General features: G+C 45.1%; 1 protein-coding gene across 1 annotated transcript; it reads right to left on the bottom strand.

The window, feature by feature from the left end:
• Positions 1-492: 492 nt before the first annotated feature.
• LOC149160689 (uncharacterized) lies at positions 493-16,271 on the bottom strand. Its single transcript, XM_089434687.1, has 3 exons — positions 15,842-16,271; positions 15,529-15,761; positions 493-615 (listed from the first exon to the last, which is right to left on the bottom strand). The coding sequence occupies exons 1-3, from the start codon at positions 16,269-16,271 to the stop codon at positions 493-495; spliced, it is 786 nt and encodes a 261-aa protein (XP_089290813.1).
• Between the last annotated feature and the right edge of the window lie 1,538 nt (positions 16,272-17,809).

Raw genomic sequence — 17,809 nt, 5'->3', positions numbered from 1 at the left:
ATAAACTCTATCATAAAATGCCTGCTGATTGTAAGCCACCAGTAGCAGCTGCAAAAGTTAGATTTTCCAAAGCATTTGAAGATGACTTTGCAGTCATGCTAAGAGAAAGAGTATCTAATACATTAGAAGATATGCAGACAAATGCTATAGAGGTTGAAGCTAATAGGTCTGCTTCTAGCAAACTTAAAGCTAAAGCAAAGAAAGAAGAAAGAAAATTAAAATCTAGGATTGATGACTCATCTTCTTCCAAATCTAAACTTGAAGATCAGAAAATTGATGAAATTACATCTTTACTTAGAAACCTTTCCAATAGGATTTCTAAAATTGAATCACAACCTAGAACTACTCAACAAACTGTTGTTAGGCCTCAAGCTCAAACTCAATTTCGAAGAGCTCCTCAAATGCATATCCTTTAGAGACCAAGTTCTGATCAAAACATCCAACCACCATTGTTGATTGATGATCAACATCCTCAGGATGTAGGTCCTTTAATTACCAGAGATATTCATAATCTCGATTCTTCAACAGTACAAATGTCAATAGTGCCTGCATCTTCCCCTCAGTCTTTTGAACAAGAGCAAGGAGATGCTCAACTTTCCAAATATCAAGCATTTTCTGAATTTTTGATTGCAAAGTTAAATAAGAGATATGATCTAAGACCTAGATCAGGCCCAGGTAGACCTCCAAAATCTAGAACTATAATTGAACCAGTAATAAAATCTATCCAAACACAAACTCCAACACCTCAAACTATAGAGTCATCCATTGAAACCTTAGCATTTGATAAAACCATTTTGACAACTTTTAATATTGAGAAAGAATTGGAAAGAGTCAAGATTCCTATCCCTTTAGCTGAACTTTCCAAAAACCCTGGTTATAAAAATCAAGTGTCTAAATGGATACAATCCTCTAGTGTAGATGCTGAGGGATTATTAGTTTACAAGATGAAAAACCCTCAGTAGTTTTTGGCCCTAGTTTTGATATGATTGACGAAATTTTTCCACCCTTTTATGTAACTTTAAAGGTCCATGATTTTCTCTTATATAATTGCATGTTGGACTCTGGAGCTTCTCATAACCTTATGCCAAAGGTAATTATGGACCAATTCCAGTTAGAAGTTACTCGTTCCTATAATGATCTCTACACCTTTGATTCAAAGAAAGTACCATACCTAGGAGTGATCAAAGACCTAGTTGTGACCTTAGCCCAAATACATGTTAAGAGTATAGTCTTAGACATAGTTGTCATTGATATTCTTGCCAAGTTTGGCATGCTTCTGTCTAGATCATGTTGTGCTAAACTTGGAGGATCACTTCAGATGGACATGTCTTTTGCTACTATTCTAGTCTATGGAGGTGAAAATTTAAGGTTATATAGGGAAGTTAGATTCCTCCATACTGTTTGCAGGTCTAATCAAGCAAAAAATCACCCCATCTATGTAGTAGATCAGGATTTTGGTTGCTTTCAGTTGTCATTACAAAATTCATCAAACACTCAACTTGCCATCGAAAATACAGTTTCCAAACCTAAAATTGTAAAATCAGATATCTGGAAACTTTATTTTGATGGCTCTTGCTCAAAGGAAGGAGCAAGAGCAGGGATTGTTTTAATATCACCAAATAAAGAAAATATTACTCAGTCATGTAAACTTGAATTTGAAGTCACCAATAATGTGGCTGAGTATGAGGCTTTTCTTCTTGGTCTTGAACTAGCTAAGAGTCTAAAGGTTCAAAACTTGAGTGTCTTTTCTGATTCTGAACTAATAGTCAAACAAGTTAGAAACTTGTGTCAAACAAAGTACCCAAGACTTAGATCTTATAGAAATGAAGCTTGGGATACAATTAAAAATTTCTTTCAAGGATTTAACATAACTGCTATACCCAGGGATGAGAATATGCATGCTGATTCACTTGCTGTTTCAGCAAGCTCTTTCAAAATCCCTAAGCTAGTATTGTTGGAATATCAGATTCAAGTCAAGTACAGACCATCAATTCCTGATAACCTTAAACACTGGCAGATTTTTAAGGATGATGAACAATTAAAATCTTTTCTTCAAGTCATTGATAAATCTTCAAATATTCAAATTGAAGAAGATAAAAAAGATGTTCAAGAATCCAATCAATAGAGCCTAGAAACTTCATTTAGTCCTAAAATTCTTGATCATGATATCATTAAGTTATCTAATAATTTTATTCCCAAAGGATTAGTTCCATTGGAAAAACTATTTGATAATAATGATGTCTCCAAAAATCTCTTGTATAATTCACCTGAAGAAGAAATTGAAGAGTGTAATATTGAGACTTTAAATGAAGTTAGAAATGTTAAAATATCATCATATTTGCCTTTGGATGTTAAAAATAAATACTTGAATCTTCTTAAAAATTAAAAATAAGTTTTTGCCCCGTCTTATAATGAATTAAAAACTTATGATACATCTTTGATTGAGGACAAAATTCCTTTAAAACTAGAGGCAAAACCTTTCCAACAAAAATTAAGAAGAATCAATCCAATACTTCTTCCAACCATTGAGAAAGAACTTAAAAATTTGTTTGATGCTCATATCATAGTACCTTTGAGGTATTCTGACTAGGTGGCTAACCTAGTTCATGTCAGGAAGAAAAATGGTGAAATTAGGTTATGTGTAGACTTCCGAAATCTGAAGAAATCATCTTTAAAGGATAACTACCCATTGCCCAAAATGGATCATCTACTTCAAAAAGTTTCAGGTGCAAATAGGATTTCTATGCTAGATGGATTTTCTGGTTACAACCAGATTGTGTTGAGTGAAGCTTACCAAGACAAAATTGCTTTTTCTACTCCCTGGAGTACATTCATGTATGCAAGGATGCCATTTGGACTTACAAACGCTGATGCCATTTGGACTTACAAATGCTGGAGCCACTTTCCAGAGAGCCATGGATCTATCATTTGTTGGTAAGACATCTGAATTCACTGTCATTTATCTAGATGATTTAATTGTTTTCTCTGATTCTGATGAAAATCATTTAAAACACTTGAGCAAGGTTTTTGACAGGTGCAGAAAATATGGCATATCCATAAATCCAAAGAAGTCTTTATTTGTTGTAAAGGAAGGGAAATTACTGGGGCATATTATCTCCAAGGAAGGATTTGTCATTGATCCAAAGAGAGTTTCAGCTATTCAAACTCTGTCTTTGCCTAGAAACAAGAAGGAGATACAAACCTTCCTTGGGAAAATTAATTTTCTCAGAAGGTTTATCCTTAATTATGCAGAGATAGTAAAAGATATAATTGATATGTTAAAAAAGAACAATGAAGTGAAATGGACAGTTTCTACTAGATATGATTTTGATAAGATAAAAAAGGCTATATCTGAAGCCCCTACATTAGCCAGTCCTGATTACTCTTCCCCTTTTAGCATATTTTATTTTGTATTAGAGACAACCTTAGCAACTGTACTTTTACAGAAGAATATGAATGGTGATGACCAACCCATAGCCTTCTTTAGTAAAGTCATGAGGGATGCCGAGCTTAAATATGACATTATTGAAAAGCAAGCTTATGCTTTAAGCCAAGCCCTCAAAGCCTTTAGAAATTATGTTTTTCATTCACACATTACAACCTATGTCCCTAATCATGCTGTCAAAATTGTTTTGACCCAACTTGATACTGATGGAAGAAGGGGAAGATGGATTGCCAAAATTCTTGAATTTGACCTTGAGATCAAGACCACAAAGCTAGTGAAAGGTCAAGGTTTGGCTAAATTACTGGCTGAATCCAATTGCAAAGTATTGGGACTAAATTTTATTTCTAAACCTTCTCTAAATGCAGAAGAGAAGGATCCACAAGAACCTTCTCTAAATGCAAAAGGGGAGAATCCACAAGAACCTTCTCAAAATTTAGAAGAGAATCCATAAGAACCTTCTCAAAATTTAGAAGAGAATCCACAAGAACCTCCTTATTCAGATCAAACCATTCTCATTCATATAGATCATAAACATCTACTCTTTGATTGGTATTATGATATTGTGCAGTTTCTTAGAGATTTTCAATGTCCAGCTAAAATCGAATTGAAGCAATGTAAAGCCCTGAAGCTTAAAGCAGTTAAATATTATATTATCAATGGTAATCTATACTGTAAGGATCCTCACAATATCCTTCTTCTCTGTTTGAATGAAAATGAAACAGAGGGAATTATAGATCAGTTCCATGCAGGGTTTTATGGTGGACATTGTTACACAGTAATTTATCACTGCCTTCCTGTCAGTCACCCTGCTGTGTCCAAGAAGTCACAATCACTAAGTGTTTGATCCCTGAACTGGCTAAAAACCCATTTTTCCAAAGTTTTGTGCATCAGCGCGTCTGTTCCTAAAATAACCGCGATGACCAGCGCCCCACAGTCTATTTCGTGCGCTGCCATCGCGGAAGAACATCACTTTTCCGCGATGACGCACAGCGCGGCTTTCACGTGTCCTTCCGCGCTGACATGGCTTGTTCAGTTGTTGTCATGTGCTGACAGCGCGGAAGTCTCCATATAATCCGCGCTGATCCAGTTTGGGCGAATTTGTTCAAACAACCAGCCTTCCAGATCTCTCCAGGCTTGGTTGTTAGCTTTGTGAATGTCGACTCCCTTCTATGGCATGTCTGTTCGACCTTTTGCAACTACTCCCCTTGAAGATAAGCTCATCCTTCCACCTTTTTAGGAGACTCCTTCTCCTATATAAACTTCCACCATTACCATGAGCAGCTAGTTAGAAAATAGCTAGACTTAGCTTGGATTATACAAGAGCTTGTAGTGCTCAGATTGCTGCTATAGGTGTGGTGTGTTAGGAGTGGAAGTGATTGATTGCTTTGGGAAGTTTGTTTGTGACATTTGTGTGAGAGAGAGAGACTAGTTTGTCTTGGGAGAACCATCCTCAAAGGTGAATGCTTGAGATACATGCTGACTGATCCCTCCTGAGAAGTTTATCGACGTCAGAACATTTGGTTGTACTCTTCTCTATTCTGATTAATAATAGATGACTGCTATTATTGTTCCATTCTCGTTTGTTTATGCAATGGATAAATGTGAATTATGTCTTTTCTGACTGGCATATAGTTACTTTTACTAGATTTCACGCTTGCGTTTGCTTTCCCTTCGTGTGTGCAGGTGTCCGTTCGCGAGGATCGCGGAAGACTATGACCAGCTGAAGCGAAGGAGCAAGGGAAACATCACCTCGACAAACGACAGCGCAGGAATCCAAGTAGGTGCTCTTTACTTCTTGTCTAATTGTAACTAGGAACATGCGTGGCAGCATTGTGTGATTGTTGCTAGACCCCTGTTGGGCTAGTAGGGATCGCCTCTATCCGTAGAGGGGATTTACCTTCGCCAACAATTTGGCGACTCCGCTGGGGATCAGCCTTTTTGTTTTTTGAGTCCACTTTTGTGTTTGGCTTTGATTGATCTCTTTGTGGGTTTTTGGGATTGTCTTTTGTGGCTTATGAACTTTCTGGGTGTTTCTGGAAAGCGTCTTTATTATTTAAAAGCTCCTGCCTTTGGTTTGGGAAGTTTTTGTTTTGGTTTTCCTTGTTTTTTACTCCCAGCGCGTTTTATTTCGGAACAGTCGCGCTGACATCGCGGCCCTGTTCTTTTGGTTTTCTCTTCATCGCGCCTGTACGTCTAACAGTCGCGCTGACCTCGTTTTTAAGGGCAGCGCGCTTTATTCGTGTTCTTTCGCGCTGACATCGCGCCCCCTCTTCTTTGCGATTTCGGTCATCGCGTCTGTGTGTCTTATATCCGCGCTGACCTCGTTTGTCCTAGGGCAGCGCGCTTTTTCCCTGACTTTCCGCGCTGACGTCGCAAAGTTGCTGAAGGCCTCCCCCTGTCAGCGCAAAGTTGCTGAAGGCTACCCGCGCTGAGCCTGAAAAACTTTTTTTTGTCCAATTTGACCTCCTGAACCTCTTGCTGTGACTTTCCCTGCTTCTCCCCACTTGTCTGATGACTTGTTTTTCACTCTCTGAACTTTGAACTGTTTGATTACGAAGCTCAACTCCATAGGGTTTCGTTTTGCTTGGTTTTAAGTTTGCAAACAACTTCCCTTCTAGCTGCTTGGTTCACGTTTTCGTCCTGACTTTCGCGATTACTGGATTGTGTTTGAGTCTCTAATTGACTGGTTGCAACTCTGGTCCATCGGATGTTTGCTTTTCTCTATTTGATTTCACGCTCTGAACCCTAGGACATCTAGCGGCCGTGTGTGTGTCAAGCCTCCCGCAAGGATCCCTGTTTGCTTGATTGACCAGCTCGTTCTAGACTCGCTTTTCGCATTTTTTCAGTGATTGTTAGAGTGTATTGGTTTGTGCTTCCAAGTGATCTTTTCCGCTTCCTCCTTGCTTGCAATCCTTGCTTGTTTTGCAGAGCTTAGATCACATAGCTCGTGCATTGCCTTGTTTCCTTTTGATTTCGAGACTTTGGTTGAGTGTTTTGGGAACTTCGTGTGCTCTCATTAAGTAGTTTACTTGGTGTTCAAGTTCCTCCAAATTCCTTTAGGTGTGTTATGTCACTAAAAGAAAATGAATTAGTAGCTTATTTTAAAATTCGAGAAGGAAAAGAACATTTCATTGATTTCCATTTTCAAAAGAAAAGTTTCCTTTCCTCGCTTTAGTTGCATTTAGCTACTTGTTTGTTTGTTTTCGTTTTGTTTAAAAAATTCTTTGCCCTCTCATAGCTAGAATTCATCAAATGAAACGAAATTCTTTTGCATATAGATTGCATCTAAGTAATTGTGAGCGAACATACGATAGAGCTTGAAATCGAAACTTAATCTCAAGATCAACTATAAAATGAACCAAATGAATCTAAAAACGCATTGGAACTAAACGCAAATATTTAGAGGTCTAGGTTAGAGACGTGTTCCGGCGTCTTAAAAAATAGTCACTGTTGTTTCACATTAGGTTGGGTGATTCCTCCTTCTGTGACTCGATAGTGGTCTAATACGGACTGCGCTCCCACGTACCGTCGAGTATATAGGGAGACCCCACTAGGCTTTTATCCTTTATCCATAGGAAGCCGAGTCGGCCGCCCTACAATTCGCAATGCAGTGAACACAGCATTCACGAAGATTGACCACCCGTACCCTAAAAAGTATTCTGTGGTTTTGCGAAGAGTTTGGCACACCCTCTACCTAGAGTTCCAGAGCAGTCACTTTTGATCCTTTTCGGACTCCCTAAACGAAAAGGTGCCTGTGAGCGTCTTGTCACTTCGTGCTCATTAAACATTCGAAGGAGACTGGAGTCATCTTTGTCCTTTTCTCGACTCCTGAAATATGAAAAGGTCAAGTTTGGTCCTTGCGTCTTAAAAAATTAATTTGGCCACGATAACATCTCCTTTTTAGGTCTTGTGTGCGATAGTTTTGAGTAGGCTTTTATCGATAGTTTCCTTTAAGAGTTCTAAGGGGTCTGGTCATCCTGGCTGACCCATCACCTCCCGGTACAAGTGACTTAGGTTCTCAATCCCCTGTTGCTCCCGAGGTACCAGTTGAAGGCGGTACTCTTCCCATTGTTCCGAGTATCCAGCCTATTAACGTACGGTCCCCAGGCAACCCAGATTACTTGGAGGATTGGAATCCCGTCTGGGAAGAAGATTGGGATACCCCCCAAACCCCCCGTACCCCTTTAGGTATGTCATCTCCAATGGAGGGGGCAGCTTCCAGCACGGGTGAGACACCCGCAGTCACAGACATCGAGACACCCGCGGTCACAGACATTGAGACCCCGATCCCGTCTTCATCTCCCCTCCCTCCACGATATCAATCGCTAAGGGATAGGTATGATGCTAGAACAACTTCTACCACCATATGGGATCCTTCTCTCGCGGCCTCGATTGGCCCTTTTGTTTCACAGCCTCTTTTCCCACCCCTCACCTCAGAACTCAACCCGATCGTCACCTCAGTTCCCGCTCAACCTACTGTTTGTGTAGCACGTTCGACTCCGGTCGTCAGTGCTGCGCCGATTCCCTCGTCTGAAGTTCCTCAAGCTGGTTCTTTTGTTGGAGGCATTCCAGGATCAGGACCGTATGATGCTTATGGGGAACCTATAACAGACCCAGATTACGATGGTCCTGTTTTCTTCTTCGATGCAAATGGTGAGTTCCTTGAGGAAATCTCAGGTCTCCCTCGTCACCCCTTCGAAGAGAACGAGGAATCTTTGAATGTCAGGTATGACCACACTACTAAGTACTTTGGAAACCGAGACCCTCCTCGGCAGCCCATAGGACCACCCAATCAGGACCCGTCATTCTACGTGCAGCCCCCTCAAGGGCAACCATTATACGGCCTGCCTGACCCAGGACAATCTGGGCACCCACAAGGTCAACCTTACCAGGAACAACCTATGGACATGGGAGGTCCGCCATACCCATATCAGAATCAACCTACTGGGCAGCCAGAGCAACCATCTTTTCAAGATCAGCTTGGTTTCCAGCCAGGGTACCCCCCTGGACCAACTGGCTCAGTTTACAATCCCTCAAATCAACCAGCCGTCCAGCAAGGGTATCCTTATGGCCAGGGTGGACAACCCTATATTCAACAGGGCCCACCTACCCCTCGAAACGCAAACCCTTCTGGGCAAGGCGGGCAACCCTCTGCCCAGCCTATATACCAAAGAGGGCAGCCTGCCGTACAGCAAGCCCAACCCGGTTACGGTGGGGGACAAACGGGTCAACCGTCTATACAGCCAAATCAACCCGGGGTCTACCCTCACCGTCAACCTGGACAAGCTGGCCAGCCTCAGCGTCAACCAGCTATCCAACCAATTCGACCACCCGTTCCGCGAAGACAGCCCTTGGTGGCACATGGACAACCTGGCGTTCAGCAAGGCTATCCTGCTGGCCAACCAGGTCCATCTCGAATCCGACCAAGTCAACCTTCGGGACGTGTAGTCCAACCTCAACCGGTTCAAGGACAATACTCTGGGCCTCAGACTCAAACAGGTTATCAACCTCCATATCAAACGCAGCCTGCCTACCAGGCTCCGTATGCGACCCAGCAGTCACATGGCTACCAGCAACCCCAGGGGCAAAATCAGTATGCTCCTTACCAAAATTATCAGCGACCACAGGTCACTCCCTATCAAAATTATCAATATGGTCAACCTGGTGGGCAAGCTGCTAATTCATGGGGAGCTGGGGGGCAAACACAGGGACAGTCGTCCGCACACGGACAAAACTCCTACGGACAAACTCCCTATGTGCCAGGTCCTTTCGGACCAGGTCCGTCGGGACAAAATTCCTATGCGGCCGGTCCTTTCGGGCCAGGTCCGTCTGGACAAAGTTCGTGGGGGCAACCCCAATCTGGGTGGAACCCTAATATCGCCTCGAACCCTCAGCCACAGATGTCCTTCAACCCGCAGCTACCATTTTTGGCTACGTTGGAGCTTCCCGATGTGTCCAAGTTAACAAATGATCCTATTTTGCATAACTCATGGTGGCCACCGGTTCCGACCAAAATACCAGGTGACTGTCCAAAGTTCGACGGCAAAGCCGGAGAGGATCCTCAAGCCCACGTAATGACCTATCACCTCTGGTGTTCATCTAACTCATGGCTTGATGATTCTATCCGACTGCGCCTCTTCCAGAGGACCCTCACTGGTTCAGCCGCAAAATGGTACATCGAACTTCATCGCGGTATGTTTTCAGACTTTAACTCGTTGGCTATGGCCTTTCTTACTCATTTTCAGTTACCCATTCGGTACGAGACTGGGACCCATTTGCTCACGTCTCTAAAACAGGATACGGCAACGCACATCTCTGATCATATACATGAATGGAGAAGGCGCCGTCGTTTGATTAAATTTTGGATTCCCGATCAACTCCTGACCGACTGGTTTACCACGTCCTTTGTTCCTAAAATTGCCAAAGATATTGCAATGGGGGCGTGTGTAACTGAAGAGCAAGCGATTGCGCGAGCTCAATACCTTGACTTAGTATATTCTCAGTCAGGTACTTTGTATGACTATTTGCCAGATGCCCCGAGGCACGGACAAACCAAAGCTCCACCGAAACCGTCTGTGGATGGAGTTATTGGCTCCGTGAATTCACCAAGTAAGAAATCAACCGCAAACTCTGGGAAGCAGAAACAAAACGCCTCTAACGAGAATGCTTCTCAGAGCCCATCTATTCCTGGGAATACCTCCGAGGTAAATGCCGTTCAGTCCACCGCGGCAGACAAATCCTCGAAAGGCAAAAAGAAAGGAAAGGCCAAAGAAAAATCCGGACAACCTAAGCAAAATTCTCCTAAACCTCCCACCGAGGACGGAGCCAAGCGGAAACCTAAGTATCCCTGCCTCATTTGCGAGGAGGATCACTACACCAAGGACTGCCCTAGGCGGTCCGAGGTTAGTCGGCTTTTAAAAGGTGCTTCAGGGTCCCCCGCCGTCCTTAAAGAGCCTTTCCCATCCCAGCAGACGCATCAGGTGGCCGACCCTTCTCAATCCTCTTCCTCGTTCGGTTCTCAAGTATTCATGGCAGGAACCATCCCTGTCCACGTCACGACTCGAACGAAAGAATATCCATCTTCAGCCGGGAAGGAGCCGGAGATCCCCTCCAGCGCTCCCGCGTCTAGTTCTGGCCCTCTTCACATTGAACGGCCCAGCACCGAGACGATCCCCCGACCCCCTCCCAAAGGTGTACTCAGGAAGTCATCTTATAACCCCAATGCTCGTGCCGCACAGCATTATAGCATTGTCGAGGACTTAGCTCAGGCTCCGTCTGCTATGTCCGCGTTAGAAGTCCTCCAGAGCTGCCCCTCCCAGAGGAAGTCCCTGCTATCAGCAATTGGTGGCATCGACCCGGCAGATTCGGATCTCATTTCTTTCGACCTCGAAGGTTTCACGCAGAGATTACCTCATCAGGTGGCCTTCCTTATACAAGTTCTCATCAAAGGCAAGACGATTCACCGTACTGTCATTGATGAAGGAGCCTCAACCTGCATCATGTCGGTTGCTTGTTGGAAGGCTCTTGGTTCGCCTGCTCTGAGCCAGTCTCCCACCACCCTAGAGGCGTTCGATGGAAGAGAATCTCGTCCACTTGGTATCCTCCCGCGTTTACCTATCTCTTTAGAAGGGAAAACTGTAGAAGTCGAGGTTGAAGTCGTTGACGCTAATCTCACTTACAACCTCCTTCTAGGACGAAGCTGGACTTATGCCATGCAGGCCGTGGCTTCCTCTTTATTCCGTGTCGTTCGCTTTCCCCATCAAGGAAAAATCGTCACGGTGGACCAGCTGTCCTTTTTTGCTTCCTCTTCTGAAGGGAATGTACCATTCGTGGAGCATACCTTCAAATCGCTCGAGAGTGTGGGTGCCGGATTATTTAAAGATCCCTCCTTGATGGGAGTCTTTCCCCTCCCACCTCCAAATCTCGCCTCCGTTAACATGATCAGGACGCATTCTGATCCATGGGTTCTCCCTCCCGTGAATCAAGAAGACTCATGGGGCGAGATGATGCCTTTGAGCCCAGCCGAGCTCAACTACATCGAAATAGTTGCTGCATCGGCTTCAACCTCCGGACCTGCTTTTCCAAGCAGCGTTCCCGATTCACCTCAAACCTTCCCCTGGTTGGGAGAGAAGGCCACCTCGGACCCCCTGAAAGAATCATTCCCATCCGACGAGGCTATTATCGAGACTATGTCTCCCGAAGAGCTCCCTTGGTTTGATCACCACCATCGCTCTTCGTTCCTCCCTCCTTATTCGGAAATGGCCACGTGTCTCGGAAAGTTTGCTTCATGTCTCCCACATATCCCTCTCCAAACACCTATCCAGTTATATCAAGTGTCCTCGGAAGGGAACATGGGTAACATTACACAAACTTTGGCTATCGACATCTCTGTCAAAACAGGAGTTGTCGAAAATATTTATATTGGAGTCACATGTACTCCCGAGGAAATTCAAATCTACACAGATCTATTTCGTGAATTTCGTGATGTTTTCGCATGGTCTTACGAAGAAATGCCCGGCATTGACCCCAGTATCGTGGAGCACGAAATCCCTACCTATCCTGGGGCTAAGCCTGTTCGTCAGCGTTTACGCCCGGTGCACCCTCGAAAGGCTGCAGCCATCAAGGCCGAAGTTGAAAAGCTTTTTCGAGCTGGTTTCATTTATGCCATTCCCCTCACAGAATGGGTATCTAATATAGTTCCTGTCAATAAAAAACAGGGCACTATTCGGGTTTGTGTTGACTATCGCGATATCAATCGCGCCTGTCCAAAAGATAACTTTCCTACGCCTTTTATTGATCAGCTTATCGATGATTGCGCAGGAAGCGAAATTTATTCGTTCATGGACGGCTTTTCTGGTTACAACCAGATCAACATAGCCCCCGCAGACCAGCACAAGACCGCTTTCATTTGTCCTTGGGGCACCTTCGCTTACAAGAAGCTACCTTTCGGTCTTAAAAATGCCGGTGCCACTTTCCAGCGTGCGATGTCGTATGCTTTCCATGATATCCGAAACATCGTACAACCTTACCTGGATGATCTACCCGCTCATTCAGCTAAACGTCAAGACCATCCTTCTCATTTACGCGAAATCTTCCTTCGCTGTCGACACTACCGTATTCGACTCAATCCGCATAAGTGTGTCTTCTGCGTGGAATCTGGCCGACTACTCGGGTTTATCGTCTCCCGAGAAGGCATCCGTTTGGATCCCCTTAAAGTCGAGGCCATTGTGAATCTTCCTCCCCCTGCCACTCTACAGCAATTACAAAGCTTGCAGGGAAAAGCTAATTTTCTCAGACGATTCATCCCAAATTATGCCGAGGTGGCCAAGGGTTTCACGCGATTACTAAAGCGAGACACGCCCTTTCATTGGGACGCTATCGCTCAGCAATCTTTTGAGCATCTTAAAGACCTTCTGGTCTCAGCTCCGCTCCTAAGACCTCCAAATTACCACCGTGACTACACCCTTTATCTGGCCGCCGCCGATACCACCATCGGCATGGTTTTAGTGCAAGATGATGACGATGGCTCAGAGCACGTTGTATACTATCTTAGTCGCAACCTCCTTGATACGGAGACTCGCTATGCATATGTCGAAAAGTTGGCATTGGCTGCTGTATGTGCCGTCCAACGTTTCCGTCATTACATCCTGTTGCGCACAACGACCGTGATCTCTGACTGCAACCCCATGACCTATATTTTATCACGTCAGTTGCTGGGGGGCAAATACTCGAAGTGGATCGTAATCCTCCAAGAGTTCGACTTGGAATTTACTGCCGCCAAGTCCAAGAAATCACTGGTCTTTGCTGAACTGCTCTGTTCCTTACCATCTCAATCTGCACCATCTCATTTAGAGGAGCGAATTCCGGATGAAACACTCTTTCTCATCAGCACTCTCGACCCATGGTACGGAGACATCATTGTATATTTACAAACGTCTTCGTTTCGTCCTAATACATCAAAAGAAGCCCGACGACGGATCCGTCATCAGGCTCAACCGTATCGCATTTTGGGCGACACCCTGTACCGCCTCGGCGTCGATTCCCTTCTTCGCCGATGCTTAACTCTCGAGGAAGCTGAGCGAGTCATGAATGACTGCCACTCCGGCGCTTGTGGTGGCCACATGTCCGGATACGCTACCGCTCAAAAGATCCTCCGCGCTGGTTATTTCTGGCCTTCTATATTCAAGGATTGTATCCTTGCTGTACGCGCATGCCATGAATGCCAGGTTTACCACCGGAAGATGCGTGCACCTGTTGCACCACTGCACCCTGTTGTCACCGTAGGTCCATTTGCCAAATGGGGCATCGATTATACGTCCTGTAACCCTCGTTCGGCCGGGGGGCATGGGTACATTATCGTTGCCGTGGATTATTTCACCAAGTGGGCCGAAGCAATGCCTACATTAAACGAAGACGGTCACACAGCGGCGCAGTTTCTATTCAATCATATCATCACTCGCTTCGGAGTCCCTCAGGCTATCGTTACAGATCACGGAAAGCATTTCCGAAATCATATGATGACGGAGTTAACAAACCAGTTAGGCTTGCGTCAAGATAGTTCGTCACCCTACTATCCTCAATCTAACGGTCAAGTTGAAGCTGTGAACAAAGTCTTGATCACCATGCTTCAACGCACCGTCAATACGCACAAGTCAAACTGGCATCTAATGCTTTTCCCAGCCTTGTGGGCCTACCGGACTTCTGTGAAGGATGCCACCGGTTTCACCCCGTTTCAACTGGTCTATGGACTGGAGGCTACCCTTCCCGTCGAATGTGAAATCCCTTCATTAAAATTAGCTGTCGAGTTGCTTCCCAACACCACTTCGGTGGAGGAACGACTTCTTTACCTAGAACGGTTAGACGAGACTCGTCGTTTGGCCTCTCTGGCTATTGAAGCGCAGAAGAAGAGAGTCAAGGCTCACTTCGATCAGAATATTCATCCTCGTTCCTTTGTTGAGGGAGATTTAGTACTGCTCTACGATCAAGCTAAAGATAAGCTGGGGGCAGGAAAACTCGAATCCATGTGGTTAGGCCCCTACATCGTGAAACGTGTTTTACAAAAAGGCGCATATGAGTTGATTGATTATGAAGGGAATCCTCTTGACAAGCCCCGAAATGGGCTCTATCTGAAGAAGTACTATGCATAACTGCTCACAGTCACTTTGTATATACGTGTGTTTTTGAGTTTTTACTGCATGAGTTTCTTTCGCTTTGGTGTGAAGGCGTGTTTTTGCCCCTTATTATGCTTTCTCTTTCCTGCGCAGATGTCTCGTACTCCTTATGTTGGTTTCGCTGATGGTGCCTGCCGTAGTACTTGTAATTTGTCTTCGGCAGCGTGGGTGATCTACGATCCTCACGGGGAGTTGATAAACCTACAGGGTGTGTGCCTAGGTCGTACCACTAACAATGTTGCCGAGTACAGTGCTGTAATAGAATTGCTTGCCGAAGCAGTTGACCTCGGCATCCGAGAGCTAGTGGTAAACCTGGACTCCCAGTTGGTGGTCCATCAACTGAACAGGCAATATTCCGTCAGAGACCAGCGCATATTAAGGTTATACCTACGTGTGAGATTGTTAGAACGGAGTTTTGATTTCATTACTTATCAGCATATTCCAAGACGATTAAATACGTTGACTGATGCATTGGCAAATCGTGTATTAGACAGACATTTGCGAAACAGATAAACATCATACAAAGAAGGAAAGAACAGCATAGTAAGACCATAAGCATATGTAAATAAATCATTCCAAGCATAGTTTGCACGTGTGTTTTTAAGCTTGCATTAAATATATAAAATCCATGAGTCGAGTGTCATGCGAATCCATACATAAGATCACAAATTGTACTGAACAAACGCATAACACAAGATAACACATCATCACATGTAACAACGACTCATCCAAAAACCGGTATGTATATATATATATATCGTGTGGCGCACTGAGGCGCTCAAAAATAGAAGTACGTGTCCAAAAATCTCAATACATCCGAGTCATAATGTCTCAAAATAAACAGTGGAAATAAAACCTAGGTGACTAATCGGCTGGGTGGTGCTCTCTGTAGTACACGGCCGCTCGTGCTACCCGCCTCAGAAGGCGGTGCACTCTAGGTTCCACACCCACTGTGTGGATCTGATGCTCCACAGGGACCTCCTCAACCCCCTGGAAATCCGGTACCCCCTCCAGCAACCCCTCAAGGTTGCGAGCCACAACCTCTGGCGTGTTGGCCTCTGGAGGGGCTAAGGCCAAAGCTCCGGCTCCTGGGCCCTCTCTCCGTGCCGTGACAGCCAGGCCAATCGGTCTAGTAGGCCCTACATCTGCGTGACAAGACATTTATTAGGACATGTACATAATAAAAAAAAATATACAAAACTCAAAAAGACAAAAAGTGTCATACCTGCATCATCCCACTGTTCACCCGGAGGCAGCACCAAGTCAGGATCATTGCGGAAATCCATCCCTGCATATGGCCAATCCTGTACGAAGATCTCCTGTTGGTCCAACCAGTCTCTGAAATATACCCCCCAGCTATGTGGTCGGCCGCCACCCCCACGTGGCATAATCCGAGCCCATCGAGTGGCCCTCGTCTCTCGAGGATCTCTGGGGGCATCCACAGCCATAGACTGCAGCCGCATGGCTGGTACTCGCTCCAGAATAAGCGGGACCAGGATCGATCCATACCCGAACTGCTTCGTCTCTCCGCGACGGCAGTTGCTCAACTGCCTTTTCATATTGTTGCACACTGCAGTGCACCAGTCGAACACGGTAGGCTCGAGACACTCGAGGGCTAGTAGGAGATGAGTCTTGGACGCCTCATGGTTCGCCATGCTGCCCGCTGCCCGGGTTACCATGAACAGGATGGTGCGCAACACTATGTCTCTCACTGTGGGGATCGAGCACTTCCCACTCCGCGTCTTTACTGCCCCTGGGCAAACCTCAGCCATTAAGTCATCCAGGGTACCACCGCTAGGTCGCTGCCCCTCTAGGATGGGCCTCCCACCTCGGCGCGACAGCCCAGTCAAGAAGAAGATGTCCATATGATCGAACTCGATGTCGTGACCGCGGATGGTGAATTTTTGGTCCACCGGGTTCCATGCCCTGATCAGCAGCTCCAGCAAATCATGTTGGGCCCTTAGGCGCGGCGTCAGGAAGAATTTCATGAATCCACACGCCCGCATGGCGTTGCAACAATTTACGTCTCCCCAAGCAGCCACATCCTCCACATCGTGAACTCTCTCTTGCCATTGAAAAGCCATGATGTCCTGCATGAACAATAAAACCGATCAGAAGTGCTTCCAGGAAAAAATTCACGTTCATTTTCAAAGAAACAAAATTTTTCCGCGCCAGCGCGACTGTTTTAGAAACATCCGCGCTGACAATGGCAGCTCTTTGTTAAAAATGCGAGGTCAGCGCGGAAGAACACGCCTTTTCCGCGCTGACCCGAAGTTGGTTACATTGCCTATTTTTCGATCAGCGCGACCCCGTGGGCAATTTCCGCGCTGACCGAGGGCGCACCCATGCAAATAAAAAATGCCCAATTGGGCCTATCCGACCGTTAAAAAACTCCTAAAATGAACCAGAATGCAGGGCAAAGGAATGGGAACCTACCTGGAAGAAGCAGTTCTGAAAATGGTCTCCGGATGGGCTGGAAATCGCTCCGTCAACTTTTGGCTTCTCCACGTTCTTCGCACTCCAAATAGTAAAATGGTAAAAATGACTTATTACCTCCCCCTATTTATAGTAAAAACTCCTAAATTACCATATTTTTTGGGTTTTTACCATTTTTTGCCATAAAACTAGCCTTGGTTCTGTTTTCGAGCATGTTTCAAAATGTTTTTACGTATATCGAATGGATTTATGCGGGTAGTGCCCTTGTGCAGGTACAGGTATCGCAGCTTGGTCATGACAGTCCACGATTCATGTGATTCCCAAAGTGTCGTCTCTAAGCTCTTCTCCGACGTTAAAACAAGAGAAGATGGCCGAGCTCCCTTTCAGCTCGTTAAAGGGAACGAAAGGCGGTCGTTTTTAAGCTCTTTTTCCGACCGTTAAACCAAAAAGATCGCCGGGTGCTTGTCGTTTCGCGCTCGATATTGGCTCTAAAACGACGTGTCTTCGACCACTTTTTTACTTTTTCGGTCGGCGACACTATTTATGAAAAGTACTCCTCGGTTGTAATGACCGGGCGGTTCTTTCGAGCACAGTTTTATACTTTTTCGGGCTCGAGAGACACAACTGTACGAAAAAGGACCCCCCTGGAGCCTCCTTTTCCGCATTCTTTTCAGACTCTCGAAACAAGAAAAGAAGCCGAGTTTTTCCTTTGTCAGGCTCGTTAAAAACTCAATGACATCGGATATTGTCAACATGA

The sequence above is a fragment of the Pinus tabuliformis genome, chromosome 5_2, assembly GCF_031772625.1.
Source record: "Pinus tabuliformis cultivar Carrire ecotype Pingquan chromosome 5_2, CPIR1, whole genome shotgun sequence".
NCBI lineage: Eukaryota > Viridiplantae > Streptophyta > Pinopsida > Pinales > Pinaceae > Pinus > Pinus tabuliformis.
The sequence above is the reverse complement of the archived record's forward strand: the minus strand, read 5'-3'. Positions and strand labels throughout refer to the sequence as shown.

What these genes read in the sequence shown, in the direction of transcription:
- LOC149160689 (XM_089434687.1), bottom strand. Translation starts at nt 16,271, where the DNA reads ATGGCGAACCATGAGGCGTCCAAGACTCATCTCCTACTAGCCCTCGAG. An exon ending in TGAACAGTGGGATGATGCAG is followed by an intron (nt 15,762 to 15,841) that starts GTATGACACTTT and finishes CTTGTCACGCAG; the next exon opens with ATGTAGGGCCTACTAGACCG. An exon ending in TGCACCGCCTTCTGAGGCGG is followed by an intron (nt 616 to 15,528) that starts GTAGCACGAGCG and finishes TCAAAAATTCAG; the next exon opens with AAAATGCTTGATATTTGGAA.